The sequence below is a fragment of the Mercenaria mercenaria genome, chromosome 8 (assembly GCF_021730395.1).
Source record: "Mercenaria mercenaria strain notata chromosome 8, MADL_Memer_1, whole genome shotgun sequence".
Classification (NCBI taxonomy): domain Eukaryota; kingdom Metazoa; phylum Mollusca; class Bivalvia; order Venerida; family Veneridae; genus Mercenaria; species Mercenaria mercenaria.
Genome location: NC_069368.1, coordinates 7939630 through 7963080, shown reverse-complemented (window position 1 = coordinate 7963080; position 23451 = coordinate 7939630). Strand labels below are relative to the sequence as shown.

At 36.7% G+C, this 23451-nt stretch overlaps 1 protein-coding gene across 1 annotated transcript; it reads left to right on the top strand.

Annotated features, from left to right (window-relative positions):
• The first annotated feature begins 3030 nt into the window (after positions 1-3030).
• LOC123523107 (uncharacterized) lies at positions 3031-6388 on the top strand. Its single transcript, XM_045300739.2, has 2 exons — positions 3031-3125; positions 3729-6388. The coding sequence occupies exon 2, from the start codon at positions 3730-3732 to the stop codon at positions 5803-5805; it is 2076 nt and encodes a 691-aa protein (XP_045156674.2). The 5' UTR covers positions 3031-3125; position 3729; the 3' UTR covers positions 5806-6388.
• The last annotated feature ends 17063 nt before the right edge of the window (positions 6389-23451 follow it).

Below are 23451 nucleotides of genomic sequence, written 5' to 3'. Positions count from 1 at the left end.
ACCGTATTTCAATGAAATACCCAACCAGGCTTAGCAGTGATCACTTCTATGAAGTTTGGTTGAATTCAAACCAGAGACATAGGAGAAGTAGCTTAGACGTCAAAGAATGCGGCAAATCAAGGGTCAAGACTCCACTAAAAGTCATAAAAGCGGATTATGCCAATGATATGCAAAGCTATGCTTCACTAATTACTTGTGAGGTTTGGTGATATTTAGCTCAATGTATACAGCATGTAGTATAAACAAAGTTACGCTTCAATAATTACTTGTGAGGTTTGGTGATATTTAGCCCAATGTATACAGCATGTAGTATAAACAAAGTTACACTTCAATAATTACTTGTGAGGTTTGGTGATATTTAGCCCAATGTATACAGCATGTAGTATAAACAAAGTTATGCTTCACTAATTACTTGTGAGGTTTGGTGATATTTAGCCCAATGTATACAGCATGTAGTATAAACAAAGTTATGCTTCACTAATTACTTTTGAGGTTTGGTGATATTTAGCCCAATGTATACAGCATGTAGTATAAACAAAGTTATGCTTCACTAATTACTTGTGAGGTTTTGTGATATTTAGCCCAATGTATACAGCATGTAGTATAAACACTGTAAAATATAAGTAATCAAGGGCCATAACTCTGCTGAAAATCACTGATCGGAACATGCCGATAATATGCACAATGAGTTGCATACATAAGCTTGTCAATGAGAACTTCTGAAATATTTGGTGAGATCTGAACTATGGTCTAAGAGAAGTTACCAAATATCATAATATTTAACAGTAAAGGGCCATAACTCTTCTGAAAATCAATAAACAAGAATATTCCAATAATATACATAAGGCCACACCAAACTGAAACCTGTTCGTCGGTATTTCCCGCACCAATTTGACGAGAAATGAAAAAAAAAAAAAAATTTTTTTTCGACCACCCGCACCTGGCGTGTTTTTTTGCGCTTGGTCGAAATCAGTAGGAACAAAAAAGGAGGAAATTCCAAAGTTTAAACGCACCTTGCTTGTAATTTATCAGAACATCGGAAGCACATGTTCTCTGACACAGCCACTGATCCGACCACGTAGTCTCTCTACCGCACAGAAGGCGTCGGTAGTAACAGTTTATTCGATTAAATTTGTGTAATATTCGATCGCTTTAAAAATCGGGCATAACAAAATGGCAGCCCCCTATGTCTGCAAGTAGGTCTAACTAAACTAAAGGAACCAGCGTGGGAGCCATCTGGTCTATCGCGTAATGGCTGCCAGGTATTTGAACACTAATTTTTCACTTGGCATGGCAACAGAGGTTTAAATTGAAGCTAGTTTCTGTTTAAACTTCATTGTGGATGTATTTTTGACATTTTGGTAGGAAAAATGGGAGAACAGGTTGTATTTGGTGAAGTGAAGCTCAATTTTAGTATGAGTAGTACTTCCAGTTTACAGCAGTGTGATTTTGATGTCAGTTTACAGTAAGCAAATGTGACCAGAGAAATCTCTCTTAGAAGATGATGACCCCTACTTTTCTCTTCAATTTATATCAGTTTTATCATAACTCTTTAAAATGAGGTAAGGATTTGTTCTCTGAAATGGATCTAGCTATGTTTGGTAGCTCTTTAAAAAACGTCAGTTTTATAAAGAATATATAGGAAAAACTATTTACCTAATTGTGACCAGTATTTCCAGCAACAGCTGTTGACATTTCCCCGAGCTGCTGTTTTACAGAATTGTTTAGGGCTGCTGCGCTATACAATAAGATGAATCTTTCCACGTAAACCCCACTGGGCGTATGTGTGTTTCTCAAACGCGAGTTTTGTTTTTGTTGATTAGTTTAACATTCTTTGTTTGGTTCGAGTAATATTAAAGATGATACATGATAATACATCAGGAATTCTAGATATTTGCTTATATGTCACTCAAAAGTGTCAACATTTGTTTTTGTATACTTTGTATAGTTAAACCTTTGAAGTGCTGGATTTTCATTTGATTTCTGACAGTAAACCCAGCCTGCTGTTTTAGTCACTTAGCACGGAATAGTACCACCTCAGATTAGCAGGTTCAGTTGAGTACTGTGTGATCTGTATTTGTAATATACACATGTTATCCAGCACTTTAAGGGTTAAGAGGTCTAATGTCACGAGCAGAGAAAAATGTTAAGTGATATTTGTCACGAGCAGAGAAAAATGTTAAGTGATATTTGTTAAGTGGGAAATAACCCAAATTTCGTTAGATTTGATGAAGTAAGTGCCATAAATCACCAAACCAGAACATGCCTTTGATATGCATTATAAGGCTTGGCAATAATCATTTTAGTGAAAGTTAGGTGTAATTTTTTCTAGTGGTGTCAGAGCAGTTGTGTGGACAAGGTAAAATATGACAAATCAAGGGCATAACTCCCCTGAAAAACACTGAGCCAGAACATGTCCATATATATAATATGAACATTGAGGCTTGCCACTCATCACTCCTGTGAGGTTTTGCTGAAATACCCCAAAAAACATAAGAGGAGTGGCCAAAAATAATAAAAGTTAATGAATCAAGGGCCGTAACTCCATTGAAAATCACAGAACAAAATGTCAACTAGGCTTCCCAATTTGATACTCGTATTTATCCTCGTTTCTTTTTTGGCAATGATAAATCTTCAGAAGTCTGGTGTAAATTCGGAGGAGTTGCAAGGACAAATTTTGTGCTGACAGACAGACGGTCAGTACAGTGTCACCCAAACTGTATATATGTGAGACATAATAGGCTTCCTAAAATTTTTAAATATTTCCAGAATGCATTTGTACAATGTTTGGTGGAATTTTCTCAAGCAATATTAATTCAAAACATAAATCAAACTTTTTACCTTTTATTCAAAAGGTTCATTGTAGAAAGAAAGAAGAGTTGCACTACTTTAAAGGTGAGTAACTACTGACAGGTAAATACTAATTTAATATTTGAGTTATCTTCGATTTAAAACAGAAAGAGGAAGTCAAAAAAATATTCCCATGAACCTATAAATATAGCCTGTAACTACACAGTTTAAACAAAATACCACAAACATAGATCATAATTACGCAGTCAAAACAATTGTAGATTTCTTGACGTTACTTATTAATTCGGGGACTTCAAACTAAAACAAACTTTAAGGTATTTACTTTCACATGTATCAAAGCTGTATAATTTACTTCAAATATTTTAATGTGGTCTGTTTGATATCAGACAGCACATGAGAAAAGATTTAATCAATTTTGCTGACTAATCTTACAAAAACAAAAGAATCTACATCTACAAGTTGTATTTATTTTGAGTGTTAAACAAGTTTTGTCAGACATTTGAATTTTTAGTTTCAGGCAGCATAGTCTATATACATTATGAAAAATATTGGAACAAAATGAAAGTATAGTACAACCTCTGTAGAGCAACACCCTTAGGGAGATACAAATATTAACTGTTAGGTAGAGGTTGTTGTTCTGGAGAGGTAAATTTGATAGTCGGGAAACTTTGATGATATTGTTATAGACAGATTTTTGCTTAAAAGAGGGCCACTCTTAAGAGGTTGTACTGTACTTATATATTAACGATTAGAAGTCTAGCTATTAGTACAAATTATTATCAAATGAGTTTTAGTCATTTTCCGGACTGTTTCCTCATACTAAGACTCCAACATTAATGTTAACTATGAACTGTAGAATTTAAAGTAAATATCAGTCTAAAAAGTAATTACATGTATTTAGGTTATGTTATTTTCAGAATGTTTCAAGCACCAGATTATACAGAAACTGTGTCAGTGAGACTGTCAGAGGTTCTGGCTGATATAGGAGTGGATGAGAGAATTGTGTTGAAGAGAAGAAGAACACTTCTGCTGATAGAATCAATGGAAAACAGTGCCTTACAACTACAGGATAATAAGCTTACATCGTACTTTTTAGGTAGTCAGTCAGAAGGAACAACTACACTGGGTCTTGAATCAGACACTGACTGTCTTGTATGTCAAAATGACTTTAAGATAGTACAAGACTGGAGTGACTGGCAACCTGGTGTACTCAATCTATTAATGATTCAAGATGATACTGTATCACCTGGTTACTGTTTGCTACAGCGTCTGAGAGACCACGCTCCTCTTCCATACAATGATGCACCTATTGGACACTTTTTCCAAGATAAGACTGGAAGAATACTGTTAAGTAATACAATAATGTCAGAAACATTGACAGCAGCAGCAGATTATCTTACAGGAGGTGTAAACAGTGGTCCAGTATATACAACATTTGGACAACCTGGGGTTACTGAGACAGACTTTGTTGCTGCTTTCCCCTGTAAAACATGGCCTCTACAAGCTAGACCATGGTTAAACCAGCAAGGTGCAGGTCAGCGGCCTTCAGATGACATGAAGAAATTTTGTAGCAACACTGGGTGTTTTGTTGTTGGAGTTGGAAGCAAGGGCAGTGAAAATGAGGAGCTTGAATGGAGAATATCAACATCTCTAGCAGAAAGGTGTTTAATGTTTAATCTCAATATCACACAGATCCGATGTTATGTGTTGATGAAGATGATATTAAAAAGTTACATTAAGCCTCACTATAAAGGTACCATTTCAAGTTTCATGTGTAAAACAGTTCTGTTCAAACTAATTGCAAATACACAGTCTAGTTTCTGGAGAGAAAAGAACTTACATGTTTGTCTATCATTTTGTTTATTTGTCCTATACACCAGTACACTGAATGAAAACTGTCCACATTCCATCATACCTGGGAACAATTTGATGGCAGGACATATTGCTTATGAATCTAAACCTCACATTCTTGAAATATTGCAAAATATTATAAACAGTGAAGGAACAGCATTGTTAGGGATCGAGTGTGATGATCTTGGTGAAAGGCTTCGGCTGAAGTTTAATAATTTGTCCTTATTCAAAACAATTGACATTGTTTCAGGACACTTATTAAGGCAAACTGCATGGATGATTGTTGGTAGCATAAAAGTTTACCTATGTTATATTAGCAACAGCAGTTATAAAGTAGATATACAAATATTACTCAAGTATATTTTCAAACTCATCACTATTTCTAATCACTGTCAAGGATTGGAGAAAACAGCTTGTAGCCTTCTTGCACCATGTTTCTGTACAACACTGGGATCTGTCTTGGCCTCTCTCAACATACAACAGTACAATGGTATATCAGCAGAAGCTCTCTACTGGATCTCACTGGGTGTGAACACAGATGTTGCATCTAGTAAACTGAAGCTAGCATCCATGTTTTACTGTATAGGGGATTATCACAGAACAGAAATTGTGCTCAGAGATATTGAAGGAAGGTATGACCAAAACATTGTTGAGCCTGTTTGCCAATGTTACGATTTCGAAAGTCAAGCTCAAAAAAGAGGATTCAATGCAATATCCGACAATAACAATGAAGCAGCTGTACAATATGCTACAGCATCCTGTATCATATTTCTGCTATGTGAAATTAACTGCATTCCTACTGAACTACAGTATGAACTTTTCAGATCTACAGATGAGGACATTGCTTTCAGAGATTTTTATGACTGCTGGATGGACCGGGGAGTGATGGATTCTCTCCCTTACCTGTACTTTCTACAATACAAGACCTACAGCTATCTTGGGAGACTAGATGAGAAGCAAATAGCATTTTCCAACCTTATCAGGACAACTGAACAGGAACCAAACCTTGGACACAGGGAAACAGCCCTAAATATACTTGGACAGTGTATGGAGCAAGAGGACCGACCAACAGATGCTTTACGTTATTATTTTTTATCCCTGAACCTACGGCAAAAACAATGTTGCCAAATTCCATATATGTAGGCTTCTATCTTCTTTAGTAAATAGCCAAGCTCAAAACCAATCATTGCAGTGAAATTTCATTAAAAAAAGTGCTTCCCATAACCGAGGAGACTACTGGATGGACTGGGCAGTGGTTGATTCGCTCCCTTACCTGTACTTTCTACAATACAAGACAATCATTCAGCTCTCTTGGGAGACAAGATGACAAAGAGCATTCTCCAACCTTATCGGGACTACTAAACAGGAACCAAACCTTCGGCACAGGGAAACAGCCCTCATTATTCTTGGACAGTGCATGGAACAAAAAAGCCCGATCAACAGATGCTTTATGTTGTTATCTATTATATACATCCAAGGGGAAGAAACAATGCTGCCAAGTTCCATATATGTAGATTTCTATCCGCTATGGTAAATCACCAGGCAGATACAATGTTTTTAAAGATAGAGTCAACTGGGTGCAAACACTAGATAACAAATATTGTTTTCACAAACTGATTTTTTTCTTATTGATGTGTTCCAAATATTGATATACATGCCCAGCATGCACTCTTTTTAATTATTTTTGATGATTTTGTAGAAACTGAAAAACAAGATGCAAATTCATCGTATCTAAGAAACTTAATATAAATTGTAGTTGTGCTTTATTTTTATAGTATATTTTTTTCATTTAAATAATATCATTTAGTAAGAATTGTATAACATTATTCTGCAAATAATTAAATGAAATAGAACTTTATGTTGTGTGTGTCTATGTAACATCACAATATGTCTGTCATTATTTTTGTATAAGCACGTTTTTTCCCCACACTGAGATTAACAAGAGCTCTCCCTAAGACAGCCAGTGCTCGACTATTCGAAATATTGTCACAGAAGCAGGAAAATATTACCCAAAATATTAAAATATCTAAAGAGTTTTAAGTTCAAAAGGGGACATAGTTAGACTAAAATGTCAGAGTTATGGGACTTGATACTACCAACTAGTTTTATAACCCTGAAGACACATGTGAAGTTTCAACTTAATATCTGCATTTGTTCTGCAGATAGTAACTTGCATGCAAACCTTTAACCAGGATTTTCTAAGCCCAAAATACATGTCAGAGTTATTGGACTTGATCCAGTGAGGTTGGTAATTGATCTTGAAAACGAAAAAGTATGTTTCAAATCTATATGCCTTTAAGTAATAGCTGTATGTACTTGCACACAAAACTTTAACCAGGATTTTCTAAGTCCAAAGGGGGCATAATTTGGCCAAAACGCAGGCCTGAGTTATGGGACTTGATGCTATCAACTAGTTGTATAACCTCAAAGACACATGTGAAGTTTCAATTCAATATCTGCATTCGTTTTGGAGATACATGTAGTAACTTGCATGTAAAACTTTAACCAGAATTTTCTAAGTCTAGAATGGAGCATAATTTGCCCAAAATATATCTCTGAGTTATGGGACTTGACCCAGTGAGGTTAGTATTTGACCTGGAAAAAGAAAAACTAAGTTTCAAAGCTAGATCTATATGCCTTTTAGTAATAGTTGTATGTACTTGAACGCAAAATTTTAACCAGTCAACAAGAGCTGTCCATAAGACAGCGTGCTTGACTTTTCTGAGTGCTTGACTCTGAATTAGAGTTTTTCCAGTTTAAAAAATCCAAGTTAAAAAGGAACATAACTCTTTCAAAATTCAAATCAGAGTTATGGAAATTGTGTCTCCTGGAGTAGACTTTGATAGTAAATAACTGTTTTGCGTTTCAAGTCAAAAGCAACAGAGATATTTGACTATATCAAAAATTTTAACAAAAAATTCTAAGTTAAAAAGGGGCATAATTCTCTCAAAATTCAAATCAGAGTTATGGGGATTGTTTCTCCTCGTGTAGACTTTGATGGTAATAAGTATTTTAAGTTTCAAGTCCAAAGCTATGATAGTAACAGAGATATTACACTTCATCAAAAACTTTAACCAAAAATTCTAAGTTGAAACGGAGCATAATTCTGTCAAAATTCAAATCAGAGTTATGGAGATTGATTCTCCTGATGTAGACTTTGATAGTAATTAACTATTTTAAGTTTCAAGTCAATAACTTTAATAGTAACAGAGATATTTGACTTTATCAAAAACTTTAACCAACGGCGATGCCGACGCCGACACCGGGGCGAGTGCAATAGCTCTACTTTTTCTTCGAAAAGTCGAACTAAAAGGGGGTCATAATTTGGCTAAAATGCAGGTCAGAGCTATGGGACCTGATGCTATCACTAGTTTTATAACCCCGAAGACACATGTTCAATTCAATATCTGCATTAGTTTTGGAGATTGTAACTTTAACCAGGATTTTCTAAATCCAAAAGGGGGCATAATTTGCTCAAATTCCTGTAAGAGTTATGGAACTTGAACAAGTGAGGTTGGTAATTGACCTAGAAAAGAAAAAATAACTTTCCAAGCTATTATATTATGCCTTTAAATGATAGCTGTATTTACTTGCATGCAAAACTTTAACCAAGGTGTGATGCCAGGGTGAGTAAAATAGCTACACTATTCTTCGAATAGTCGAACTAAAAATGTTGCAAAATCCATAATATTATTTCATTTACCATATCTCATCTCAAAGAGGGAGAATTTTTACAGTATAAAAACTTTTTTGAGGTGGGCTGGTGGTCTAGTGGTAACACGCTTGACTGTCAATCCAGAGGTCCAGGGTTTGAATCCCCGTCCAGGCACTGGAAGTTTCTGAGATGCTCTTGAGTGTCTCGCACCTAACTAGAGGCCTGTACTGGTTCTTCCCAGGAAAGACGGCTTCACATGTATCGGTGCTATACACTGGGCACGTTAAAGAACCAGACTGTCAATTTGAAAAGAGCTAGGCTAAGTTAGCCGCACATGTCTGTATCTAAAAAGTTCTTTCTGTCTGTTCTGGGGGCTTAATCTCACTCTGTCCCTCTGGTCAGATCGCTTTGTGTCTGTACTAGCAGAGGATGATTTCGCGCCCTGTGTGGCTGCAGTTGCCGTAAAGCACCTTTGAACGTGTTTATCATGAAAAGGGCGCTATCTAAATCTGGTATAATATATATTTCTTGTTGGGTATAAAACGTGATGGAATAATTAAACGTCATTTGGCGACTTTCCAGCTTTCTTGATGGAAGAACCCTGGTGCCTCGCTTTGCATTTATTCTTCACGGGAGAGCATCTTGGTAGAACCACCGACCTTCTGTTAAACAGCTAGATGACCTCCTGATATGAAGAAGTGAGTTAGGCTCATACCAAAATCAGTGAGGAGCAAGTGATTCAAAGTCAGTGATGTTAACCACCTGGCCACGGAGGCGCCCAGTTTAAAAAAAAATCTTTCTTGGTAAGAGAATATTACAAATACAAAACAAACAAACAAATATTATCTATTTCTGTGCCATATCAGAAAACATTTGCTCAAAACTTACAAAATACTATAACTGCCAGCTCCCATATGCTGCCCTTCTGTACAGACCAAGTTTAAGTTGACTAAAAATGTGTCACTGACATGGATGCCCTCGCAAAATGAGCAAGGTCACAGTCATGGTACTGCTCATAAACTAAAAGAAAGACACTTGGCCCTATTTATTTACAAACAAGAGCTGTCAGTAATGGTGACAAATGCCCCCGCAGCGCTTTGACCTGGTGACCTTGACCTTTGACCTGGTGACCCCAAAGTCAATAGGGGTTGTGTACTCAGTAAGTACTATTAGCATGTGAAGTTTGAAGGTCCTGGGTGCAATGGTTCGCGAGTAAAATGCTTTCATGCAAAAAATTAACATTGGCCCCTGTGACCTTGACCATTGACCTGGTGACACCAAAGTCAGTAGAAGTCGTGTACTCGGTAAGTACTATCAGCATGTGAAGTTTTAAGGTCCTTGGTGCAATGGTTCGCGAGTAAAGTGCCTTCATGCAAAAAGTTAACATTGGCCCCTGTGACCTTGACCTTTGACCTGATGACCGCAAAGTCAGTAGAGGTCGTGTACTTAATAAGTACTATCAGCATGTGAAGTTTGAAGGTCCTGGGTGCAGTGGTTCGCGTGTAAAGTGCCTTCATGCAAAAAGTTAACGTTGTGACTAATGAACGACGAACGAACGAACGAACGAATGAACAGCAGACAGATGAAAACTAATATGCCTCCCTTCAGTATGTGAAGTTTGAAGGTCCTGGGTGCAATGGCTCACGAGTAAAGTGCCTTTATGCAAAAAGTTAACATTGGCCCCTGTGACCTTAACCTTTAATCTGCTGACCCCAAAGTCAGTAGGGGTCGTGTACTCAATAAGTACTATCAGCATGTGAAATTTGAAGGTACTGGGTGCAGTGGTTCGCGTGTAAAGTGCCTTCATGCAAAAAGTTAACGTTGTGACTAACGAACTAACGAACGAACGAACGGAAGGACAGACAGTTGAAAACTAATATGCCTCCTTTCAGGGGCATAAAAAATATTGTAGGAAAACAAGAATATTTAGCATTCTGTGTATGTAGTGAAAATTTGCTAAGTTCAACCAAGCACTGTAACCTTGAACTTTGAGCTAGTTAAATGGTTGTTGCGCATCACACATTATCTATCCATACTTTTTGTTTGTGTCAAATTATTCTGAAATCGGACCATGCATGTCAAAGTCATGGTCCAGACACGAACATCACCCTTTCCCGAACACACACAAACACACGGACAAGGGTAACACTATATGCCTCCCCCCGCATTTTATGGTGTGGGCATAAAAATGGCCATTACTCTACCACAAATTAGTGAAGTGTAATCAAAATCAAACTTGGCCTTTATATTATAATCACATACCTGTGTATCAGAAATGAATTCAATCCATTCATCACTTTAAAAGTTACGTAAGGAAAATCAAACTTTTGCAAAATATTGACAGGAAAGATTTATAATTCTGCCTTTGTAACTAAAAGTGAACTGTATTTTATGATCATATTCCTGTGTACATGAAATAAATTCAATCCATTCATTTTACCAACAGGATTTTGAAAGGACAACAAAGTTTTAAGTAAACAAGCGGGTAATGATGACCCTGGATTGCTCAACTGAGTAATTGGGCCTACAGCCTCTAAGGTGTTAACATGTGTTTCCTTTTATTTGCCAGGGTGACCTAGTTTGTGACATGACCCAGATTCGAACATGGCGTAAATATCATCAAGATAAACATTCTTGTGACCAAGTTTCATGAAGATAGAATCATAAATGTGACCTCTACAGTGTTAACAAGCTTTTCATGTAATTTGATTGTATGACCTAGTTTTTGACCCCACATGATCCAGGTTCGATCTTGATCTAGGGATCATCAAGATAAACATTCTCATAAACTTTCATCAAGGATCATAAATGTGGTCTCAGACATGTTAACAAGCGTACCTTTGATTTGAGTGGGTGACCTAGTTTTTGACCCCACATGACTCGTTTTCAAAACTGGCCTAGGGATCATCAAGATAAACATTCTGACCAAGTTTCAAGAAGATTGGATCATAAATGTGGCCTCTACAGTGTTAACAGCTTTTTCTTTGATTTGAGCGGGAGACTTAATTTTTTATTCAACATGACCCAGTTTCGAACTTGGCCCAGAGATCATCAAGATATACATTTCGATCAAGTTTCATGAAGATAGGGTCATTAATGTGGCCTCTACAGTGTTAACAAGCTTTTTCTTTGATTTGAGCGGGAGACTTAGATTTTGATTCGACAAGACCCAGATCTAACTTGACCTTGAGGACATCAAGATAACATTCTGACCAAATCTCACGAGTTTCAAACTTAAACTGTAGACTCTTAGTATCGTTAACAAGATCTCTTCCTTTGATCTGGTCACTGACCTATTTTTTTCACTCCAAATGATACAGTTTTGAACTTGGCCTAGAGATCATGGCGACAAACATTCTGAAGAAGAGTTTCATTAAAATTGGGTCACAACTGTGGCCTCTAAAGTGTTAACAAGGCAAATGCACATCGCACAATGCCAGACATGAGCAATCACAATAGCTCATCTTCAGCATATCATTTTTGTGTGTGTGAATGTTTACAGTTTAAAAATTGTTAGACTTCTCAGTGCGATATATTCCATATTCACAGAAAAATAAACAAATATCTGTCAACAATGCTCAAATTACTAGAGCTGTCGACCTTTTCGCAAATTAAATAACATCCAAGTAAAACTTCCCTCATGATACAAAGATCTGCTTTACAAATCTTAAGTTGAAAAGGGCCATAACTCCACCATAAATTGGTAGACCGTAACAAAAAAACAAAATAAAAACAAGACTGATCTGTATTTTATAATCACATACGTGTACCAAATATGAATTAAATCAATTCATCCTTTCAAAAGTTTTGAGTCAGAAAACGGCCATTCTGCAAAATACTGGTGGAGTGTAACTACAAATGAACTTGACCTGATCATGTCCCAGTATACTTAAAATGAACCAATTCTGAAAACCAAACAAATGGTTATTGTAACTCTATGTTCATAGATATCATTTTAATATGGAAACTCCATGGCCATGGCCTAGAGGTTAAGGCATCCACCTCCAAAATTGGAGGTTTAGAATCCCACTGAAAGACGTAAGCTTGTAAACAATATTCAACAATTGCCTACCTGTCTAATGCCTGAAATTAGTGGATAGATTAAGGAAGTTAAAGATGTATAAGACAACGGACTCTCCTTTGTCACAATGGCTGAACTTTTCAAAATGGATGACCTTTTAATAAAACAGACTTTTACAGACAGATCAGATAAAACAGACAAACAACTTTCTGATGTACCATTCTCCCAAAGAGAACATCACTCTAACGGGAAACAATATATTATATTTTAATAAGAAACTTATAATAACAAAATAAAAACATGTTTCAACTTTTTCACAGCCCTGCTTACTCCCTCTTTCTCTACAACATCTTGTGTTTCCCTCAGTCCTGCAGTGTCACTCAGAGTAACACAGGACAGCCTCCAATATTTACATGAGTTTCAATTACATCTCTAGTGGTACCTGCCACATCAGTTACTATGGCAACCGGTCTCTGACCTATAAACAAATAGAAAAAAGATGATACTCTAGTCTCCTGCATATAAAGTCAAATTTGATTAACTATATTTCTGTACAAAATTCAACAACCTGCCTTCAATAAATACATTGTTGTCAACCCAGTGGTATTCACTCTGATGAGGGCGTTCACTCTATTTAATGTTACACACATAAAATATCAAGTTATGATATCAACGTTTCTATCCATGTACCTTTGTTTGGCGACCTGTGGTTTTCCACTTTATATTTTGAAAAATTTTCTTTGTGAGTAAGCTTATTTATAAACTTTATTTAAAAACTCCTATAGAAAACAATTAATAATTACAGTGGGAAGATAGTACATTTTTTGTTGGGTTAAACGTCCCACCAACACAATTATAGGTTATATGGTGACTTCCCATCTTTGATGGTGGACGAGGAGCCTAGGTGCCAATCCGTGTGTTATTATCACAAGCGGGGAAACGGGTAGAACCACCAGCTTTCTGTAAGCCAGCTGATTGGCTTCCTCACATGAAGAATTCACTGCCCTGAGTGAGGCTTGAACCCACATTAGTGAGGGGCAAGTGATTTAAAGTCAGCGACCTGATCCACTCGGCCACGGAATCCCCCGGGAAGATAGTACAAAACCTTCAAGTGATGCTTTTAGAAGCATCTTCTTTAGCAATGCATACCATATAAGCACTCACGCTCTTATCCTAATGTTAGAAATTAAAGCTGGAGGAGCAGGGGCTCAAACTCACACTCCACTCATTTTGATAATAGGACAATTAGACATTTATCTGACGGTCACTTCCCTTTGCATCAACATAACAGTATTATGAAATATTTCAATTTTATGGGTTTGAAATAATTCATAAATATAAATTGAATGAAAACTTTATTTGATCATTTGGATTTGGTTTCGTGAAACGATGCAAACTGAAAATCCATGAACATCAGTCTTCCATGAATATTAATGAGTTTGCAATAACTTCTAGACACTTGCTGCTTGATTAAACAAGAGCTGTCTGAGGATTGCAAAGCTTGACACTTCAAAAGTCCTGTCATTTGAATGGCCTTGTTAAATAAATGAATATTAAAGTCAGAAAGGGGCATAATTTTTTCAAAATGCTATAAAAGAGTTACAGAACTGTATAATGCATATCAGCTCATCATAGTGATCATACGTATGTAGCTTCAATCCATTACCCTCAGTGGGTACTTAGATACCAGATTACATACAAAAACTTAGTCAAAATTAGCTAATTTGAAGAAGGGACATAATTCTGTAAATAGCATAATAGAGTTATGGAACCTGTGGAGTGTATGTAAGTTGATCACAGTGAATCAGTGTATAAAGGTTCAATGCAATACGGTAAGTGGTAACACATGTAACAAGAGCTTCCCGTAAGACAGCAAATGCTTGACTATTCGAATTATTGTCACAGAAGCAGGAATATTACCCTTCAGGTTTGAGTAGCTATAGAGTTTCAATCCTGTACCTACATTAGTTTTGGAGATACAAATGTAGTAAATTGCATGCAAAACTTCAACCAGAAGTTTTAAGTTCACAGGGGACATAATCTGGCCAAAATTCATGTCAGAGTTATGAGACTTCATGCTATCACCTAGTTTTATAACCCTGAAGATACAGTAAATTTTCAATTCAAAATCTGCATTTGATTTGGAGACAGTAACGTGTATGTAAAACTTCAACCAGGATTTTCTAAGTCCAGAAGGAGGCATAATTAGCCAAAATTACATGTCAGAGTTATGGGACTTGACCAAGTGAAGAGGGTAATTGACCTAGAAAGGAAAAAATAAGTTGCAGATCTATAGATCTAAGTACTTGAATACAAAACTTTAACCAAGATTTTCTAAGTCCAAAAGGGGGCATACTTTGGCCAGTATAGGTCCAGTTTTTGCACATTTCCTCATTTTATTAGCATGTTCCTTATCCCATACCGTAATCCATATTCGGGAACAACTGGTTTTGTACAGATTATGAGGAGGAACTGACCTCTAGAATGATATCAACAGGACATCGGTATCAGAGGAGACAACAGCTATATGGTAAAGGTGACTAATTGATATTGATAATATTGCGTCGGTGTTTGTTGACTCCTGGTAATGTCACCTATATCATATCAATTTCTAAATTAACGATAAAAAGAGGGTTTTCATACCTAATTGATTGACGTGACTCTAGTTACATAGTATATTTAAGAAGAGACATTTAATAAGAAATAAAACAAATTATGTTTTACTTAGGCAATATTTAATATATTATCATTTGAATCATAGTAACATAAATGTTATGATAAAATATATGTTTTAAAGTCAAAAATAACAACAAAAGGGTTATGAAGACCCTGAATTGTTCACCTGATTAATATGAGTCACATGTTTAAAATGGCAAACTGATGCTAAAATATTAGAAAGTAGGTCAGTAGGTCTCATTCACGGTCACTGAAAGTCAGTTTTAAGATCAATGTGCAAAACATCCAAATTTTAAGGCCGTGTTTTAAAAAACAAGAGAGTAGAACAGTAGGTCAAGGTCAAAGTCAAGTGACCCCTAATAATTCATCAGGTAATTATAATTAAACAGTCTAGGAAATATGATCTGATTTTTTTTTTAAGTATTTATTCCTATACAACTCATATAACAAATGGCCCCAAGGATGGGTCCTCTTTTCATCCAAGAGGCATAATTTGAACAATCTTGTTAAGAGATCTACTTAGCAATGCTACATACAAAATATCAAAGGCCTAGACCTTGAACTTTCAGACAAGAAGATTTTTTCCCAGTATAATTCTATGTCAAAATTTGGACCCCCAGGACAGGGCCTCTTTTCACCCCAGGGGCATAACTGAACAATTTTGGTAGAGGGGCACAAGGCAATGCAACATACCAATATTAAAAGCCTAGACCTTGCAGTTTCAGGCAAGAAGATTTTTAAAGTCTTTTCCTATATAAGTCTATGTAAAATTTGAGACCCACCGGGGCAGGGCCTCTTTTCAACCAAGGGGCATAATTGGAACAATTTAAGTAGAAGACCACAAGGCAATGTCACATACTAAATATCAAAAGCCTAAGTCCTGTGGTTTAGACAAGAAGATTTTTAAAGTGCTTTCCTATATATGTCTATGTAAAACTTGTGATCCCCAGGGTGGGGCCTCTTTTTACCCCAGAGTCAGTATTTGAACAATCTTGACAGCGGACCATAAGATGATGTCACATGCAAAATATCAAGGCTCTACGCCTTGAGGTTATGGAAGATTTTTGAAGTTTTTCTTGTCAGTTGCCATGGCAACAAGAGTTCTGCATAGAATTTAATTCCTTGAATAACTTTGAAAGGGGGTCACCTAAATATCATTTCTGTTAAGTTTGGTGTAATTCTGCCCAGTGATTTTCTAGAAGATATTTTTATAAAATGTTGAAGGACAACACACGACGGATGACGCACATGAGCAGTCACAAAAGCTCACCATGATTCTTTGACTCAGGTGAGCTAAATATTCAAATTTAAACCTTATTTATTTTTTCATTTATGCCAATCTGACTGACGTACTCAATCTTCCTAGATGCAATGCATTAAGTTTATAGGTGATATTTTTATTCAGATTGCGTTGTTGTAAGAAAGTTAAGTTCCACTTGATGGCTGCTTCAGACGCGCGTGTGTGTGTATGTTTGAGTTCAGCGTTTTTTCCAACAACTTTTCATTCATATCAATGGTAGTACTGTTTATTTGTAGTAGCGGGTGCAATGCCTAAAACTAAAAACAATAGGGGTCATCTTCTCTGTAAGTCCTATCATACTATGAAATTTGAAGGTTCTAGGTCATATATTTCTCAAGTTATTGACTGGAAATTGATTTCCATGTTCTGTTAGCTGCGACACTGACCTTTAATAGAGTGACCCCAAAATCAATAGGGGTCATCTACTCTGCATGTCCAATCATCCTATGAAGTTTCAACATTATGGGTCAAGTGGTTCTCAAGTTACTGACCAGAAAGTTTTTCCATGTTCAAGCCCCTGTGACCTTGACCTTTAATAAAGTGACCTCGAAACCCATAGGGGTCATCTACTATACATGTCTAATCATTCTAAAAGGTTTAACATTCTGGGTCAAGTGGTTCTCAAGTTATTGATTGGAAATGGTTTTTCATGTTCAGGCCCCTGTGACCTTGACCTTTTATAGAGTGACCCCAAAACCAATAGGTGTCATCTACTCTGCATGACCAATCATCCTATGAAGTTTTAACATTCTGGGTCAAGTGGTTCTCAAGTTATTGATTGGAAATGTTTTTTTTCATGTTCAGGCCCCTGTGACCTTGACCTTTAATAGAGTGACCCAAAAATCAATAGGGGTCATCTACTCTGCATGACCAATCATCCTATGAAATTTCAACGTTCTGGGTCAAGCGGTTCTCAAGTTATTGATCAGAAATGGTTTTCCATGTTCAGGCCCCTGTGGCCTTGACCTCCACTGGAGTGACCCCTAAATCAATAGGGTTCATCTACTCTGTATAACCAAACATCCTATGAAGTCTCAACATTCTGGGTCAAGGGGTTCTCAGTTATAGATCGGAAATGGTTTTCCATGTTCAGGCCCCTGTGACCTTGACCTTTCATGGAGTGACCCCAAAAACAATAGGGGTCGTCTACTCCATAAGCCCTGCCACCCTGAAGTTTGAAGATTCTAGGTCAAATGGTTCTCCAGTTATTGATCGGAAATGAAGTGTGATAGACGGACGGAAGGATGGACGGACGGACGTACTGGGCAAAAACAATATGTCTCCCCCAGTGGGGGAGACATAATTCAGACAAATAAAAAATGTTCAATTTATATACCTTTTTTTTTAATCTGAAAAGAAAATGTCTGAGACTTTACAATTTCAAATGTAGATGAAGATATTGGACAATAGCTAAGTATCTGTCAAATGTATTTAGTAATAACAGAGAGAGAGAGAGAGAGAGAGATAAAGTGTATCAAAAAGTGTATTTTGTAATAGCAGAAATAGAGATCGTTAAATAAGTATAAAAGGGATATAATTCATGGAATTTTTCAGTGTGTCATATCATGTCGCTAATAATGTGGAACAACTTCTTTAAGTTCAAATGAAAACTAGTTAGTAATAGCTGAGATAACGCAAAAGTGCACAACTTGAACCTGAAATTTTAAGTAGTAATGTGGCATTAACTCATAACATAATGGTGCAATCATTGTGGATCCGGTGTCAAATGATGTGAGTGATTTTGATTTAATCATATCTTATTGCTAATCTAGGACATGCAATACATAGTACATACACATTTTTAACAGATAAAAACAAACAAAGATAAATACATACTAAGTAAATGTTTTATACGCAATTTTTCATATTTACTTTTGGAAAAAACAAAGAAAAAACAACAAAGATAAGCTTTAAAATGAAATATCAAATTTAATTTAAACAAGAGGGTCATAATGACCCTGCATCGCTCACCTGAGTAATATGAGCTACATGTTTCTAATGTCAAACAAACTGATGATTTTTAGAAATTTTTTGGAAGATTTTCCGATGTACAATCAAGTAACCCCTGGGGCGTGGCCAATTTTACCCTGGGGTCATGATTTGAACAAATTTTGTAGAAGCCTAATAGGCAATGCTACATGTCAAATATCTAAAACCTAGGCCTTCTGGTTTATTTTTAGAATATTTTTGAAGATTTTCCTATGTAAAATCAAGTGACCCTGGGGCAGGGCCAATTTTATCCCTGCGGTCATGATTTGAATAAAGTTGGTTGAAGTCTACTAGGCAATGTTACATATCAAATATCTAAGATGTAGGCCTTCAGGTTTATTTCCAGAAAGTTTATGAAGATTTCCCTATGTACAATCAAGTAACCCCTGGGGCTGGGTCAATTTGACCCTGGGGGTCGAAATTTGAAAATATTTTGTAGAGGTCCACTAGGCAATGCTACATGTCAAATATCTGAGCTCTAGGCCTTCTGGTTCATTTAAAAAAAATTGAAGTTTTTTTCTATGTACAACCAAGTGACCCCATGGGACAGGGTCAATTTGACCCCGGGGATCATGATTTGAATAAATTTTGTAGAAGTCTACTAGGCAATGCTACACGTCAAATATCTAAGATCTAGGCATTCTGGTTTATTTTTTGAAATTTTTTGAAGATTTTCCTATGTAAAATCAAGTGACCCCTTGGGCGGGGTCAATTTTGATCCCGGGGATCATGATTTGCACAAATTTTGTAGAGTTCCACTGGGCAATGCTACATGTGAAATACCTAAACTCTAGGCCTTCTGGTTTATTTTTAGAAATTTTTTGAAGATTTTACTATGTAAAATCAAGTGACCCCTGAGGCGGGGTCTATTTTGATCCGGGGATCATAATTTGAACAAATTTTGTAGAGGTCCATTAGGCAATGCTACACGTCAAATATCTAAGCTTTAGGCCTTCTGATTTATTTTTTAACTTTTTTTGAAGATTTTCCTATAGAAATCTATGTAAAATCAAGTGACACCTGGGGCGGGGTCCGTTTTGACGCCGGGGTCATGATTTGAACAACTTTAGTAAAGGTCCACTAGGCAATGCTACATGTCAAATATCTAAGCTCTAGGGCTTCTGGTTTATGAGAAGATTTTTTATTTTATTTATTTATTTTGTTTGGTTTAACGTCGCACCAACACAATTTTAGGTCATATGGCGACCTTCCAGCTTTGATGGTGGAGGAAGACCCCAGGTGCCCCTCCGTGCAATATTTCATCACGAGCGGGCACCTGAGTAGAACCACCGACCTTCCGTAAACCAGCTGGATAGCTTCCTCACATGAAGAATTCAACTCCCCGAATGAGGCTCGAACCCACATCGATGAGAGGCAAGTGATTTGAAGTCAGCGACCTTAACCACTCGGCCACAGAGGCCCCTAGAATATTTTTTAAGATTTTCCTATGTAAAATCAAGTGACCCCTGGGGGTGAGGGGGGGGGGGGGCAATTTAGGTCCCGGTGTCATGATTTGAACAAACTTGGTAGAGGTCCACTAGGCAATACTTCACACCAAATATCTAAGCTTTAGGGCTTCTGGTTTTTAAGAAGATTTTTAAAGTTTTTCCTTTCGGTTGCCATGGCAACCAGAGTTCTGCATGGAATTAAATTCTTTGAATAATTTTTGTAGAGCTTCACCCAAGGAACATCACTGTGAAGTTTGGATGAAATTGGCCTAGCGGTTTATGAGGAGATGTCGTTTAAAGTAAAAGTTTACGGACGCCAGACTCAAGTCAAACTGATGACTTTTAGAATTTTTTTGGAAGATTTTCCGATGTACCATCAAGTAACCCCTGGGGCGGGGCAAATTTTACCCAGGGGTCATGATTTGAACAATGTTTGTAGAAGTCTACTGGTCAATGTTACATATCAAATATCTAAGATCTAGGCCTTCTGGTTTATTTTTAGCAAATTCATGAAGTTTTCCCTATGTACAATCAAGTAACCCCTGGGGCTGGGTCAATTTGACCCTGGGGGTCAAGATTTGATTACATTTTGTAGAGGTCCACCAGGCAATGTAACATGTCAAATATCTAAGCTCTAGGCCTTCTGGTTTATTTTTAGAAAATTTTGAAGATTTTTCTATGTACAATCAAGTAACCCCATAGGGCAAGGTCAATTTGACCCCAGGGGTCATGATTTGAACAAATTTTGTAGAAGTCTACTAGGCAATGCTACAAGTCAAATATCTAAGATCTAGGCTATCTGGTTTATTTTTAGAATTTTTTTTATGATTTTCCTATGTGAAATCAAGTGACCCCTGGGGTGGGGTCAATTTTGATCCAGGGGTCATGATTTGAACAATTTTGTAGAGGTCCACTAGGCAATGCTAAATGTCAAATATCTAAGCTCTAGGCCTTCTGGTTTATTTTTAGAATTGTTTTTAAGATTTTCCTATGTAAAATCAAGTGACCCCTGGGGTGGGGTCAATTTTGACCCGGGGGGTCATGATTTGGACAAATTTTGTAGAAGTCCACTAGGCAATGCTACATGTCAAATATCTAAGCTCTAGGCCTTCTGGTTCATTTTTAGAAATTTTTTGAAGATTTTCCCTATGTAAAATCAAGTGACCCCTGGGGCGGGGTCAATTTTGACCCCGTGGGTCATGATTTGAACAATTGTTTTAGAGGTCCATTAGGTAATGCTACATGTCAAATATCTAAGCTCTAGGCCTTCTGGTTTATTTTTAGAAAATTTTTGAAGATTTTTCTATGTACAATCAAGTAACCCCATGGGGCAGGGTCAATTTGCCCCGGGGTTCTTGATTGGAACAAATTTTGTAGAGGTCTACTAAGCAATGCTACATGTCAAATATCTAAGCTCTAGGCCTTCTGGTTTATTTTAAGAAAATTTTTGAAGATTTTCCTATGTAAAATCAAGTGACTCCTGGGGCGGGATCAATTTGACCCCGGGGGTCATTTTTTAAAATTTTTTGTAGAGGTCCACTAGGCAATGCTACATATCAAATATCTAAGCTCTACGCCTTCTAGTTTATTTTTAGAAATTTTTTGAAGATTTTCCTATGTAAAATCAAATGACCCCTGGGGCGGGATCAATTTGACCCTGGGGGTCATGATTTGAACAAATTTTGTAGAGGTCCACTAGGCAATGCTACATGTCAAATACCTAAGCTCTAAGCCTTCTAGTTTATTTTTAAAATTTTTTTGAAGATTTTCCTATGTAAAATCAAGTGACACCTGGGGCGGGGTCAATTTGATCCCGGGGTCATGATTTGAACACATTTTGTAGAGGTCCACTGGGCAATGCTACACGTCAAATATCTAAGCTCTAGGCCTTCTGGTCTATTTTTTAAAAAAAACCTTTGAAGATTTTCCTATAGAAATCTATGCAAAATCAAGTGACCCCTGGGGCGGGGTCAATTTTGACCCAGGGGTCATGATTTGAACAGCTTTAGTAGAGGTCAACTAGGCAATGTTACATGTCAAATATCTAAGCTCTACAGCTTCTGGTTTTTGAGGAGAAGATCTTTTAAGATTTTCCTATGTAAAATCAAATGAACCCTGGGGTGGGGTCAATTTTGACCCCGGGGTCATGATTTGAACAAACATGGTAGAGGTCCACTAGGCAATGTTCACACCAAATATCTAAGCTCCAGGGCTTCTGGTTTTTAATAAGAAGATTTTTAAAGATTTTCCTTCAGTTGCCATGGCAACCAGAGTTCTGCATGGAATTCAATTCTATGAATAATGTTTGTAGAGCTTCACCCAAAGAACATTCCTGTGAAGTTTGGATGAAATTGGCCTAGCGGTTTATTAGAAGATGTTGTTTAAAGTAAAAGTTTACGGACGCCGGACGGTGAGTGATCCTAATAGTTCACCCTGAGCCTTTGGCTCTGTTGAGCTAAAAAGGAAATAAAGAAGAAGAAAATGTGTGTTCTGTTCGCTCCCCATGCCCCCGATGCAACAATGTTGATTTGTAATATAAATATATTTGCTTCTTGTAAACGACAGCTACTTATGACTTAAATATTAGTCATTGCTAAATCGTCCCGTATGTTTTAAGTAGTTGTGTACTTGACGAAAAATAATAGCGTTGACTTCATCTGTTAAATTATCCCAGCCAAAAAGTAATTTTCTGGTACTTATGGGATGATACTGTCATGTGTTAACAAACAATTGTTGTTGTTGAAACGCCGAATTTGGACATTTAAAAAAATAATGTTCCGCATCTTCATTAATATATCCGCATTCACAGACTGAATTATCTCGTAAGTGGTTTGTGAGTAAGTCTGCATTAAGATTGCTGCATTTATTTCGTATTTGTGCATGATGAATCTGTGGAAATTTCTCCCCGGAAATGAAAAAAGAATGTACTAAATGTAGTTTGAATTTTTCTTTTAATTTGTGCTTGAAGATTGATAAAGAATCGGAGTTGATTATCTGCCAATCAAGGTTATTCCAAAGATTGACAGATGAAGGTATAACTGAATTTGCATAAATTTTAGCTGGCGTGCCACAGTAGCGTAATCTGCATTGTTTCTTAATTAATAAGAATTAGTATGGTATCTGGAAATTGTTCTGTTAAATAATTTGGTAACTCTCCAAGGATATATTTATATACCAGTATTAATTTTTGCATTTGTCTTCTAACTGATAAAAAAAACCCCAGCCTATTTCATGAAGTAATCTTTCAATAGATATGGATCGTGTTAGACCTGTTACAATTCGCGCTGCGTCGTATTGAATTCTATCTAATAAATCTTTTTCGTAAATTGTACAGCTGTCCCAGACTATCGAAGCATATTCAGTAATAGGTCGTAAGTACGAAATATATATTTGATTCAATGTTTTTCGCTTTAGTTTGAATTCCAACATTCTCAGTTCCTAAAATTTTTGCTGCCGATGCCGTTACATTGGAAATATGATCATGCCATGATCCATTATTGCTAAATGTAACCCCTAAATGTTTATGACCATCAACAAAGGATAAAAGTGTGTCTTGGAAGTAAAGCGTGGCTAAACTGCTGTTTTGTTTAGCTAGTGAAAGATACATAACTTCAGTTTTGGCTAGATTAAACCTAATTAGCCATTGTTTTGCTCAACCAGATATAATATTCAAATCTGTATTTATCGTTGTCTCGATGTA

Excerpts from the sequence above, each read along its gene's own strand:
- LOC123523107 (XM_045300739.2), top strand. The coding sequence starts at position 3,730 with ATGTTTCAAGCACCAGATTATACAGAAACTGTGTCAGTGAGACTGTCA.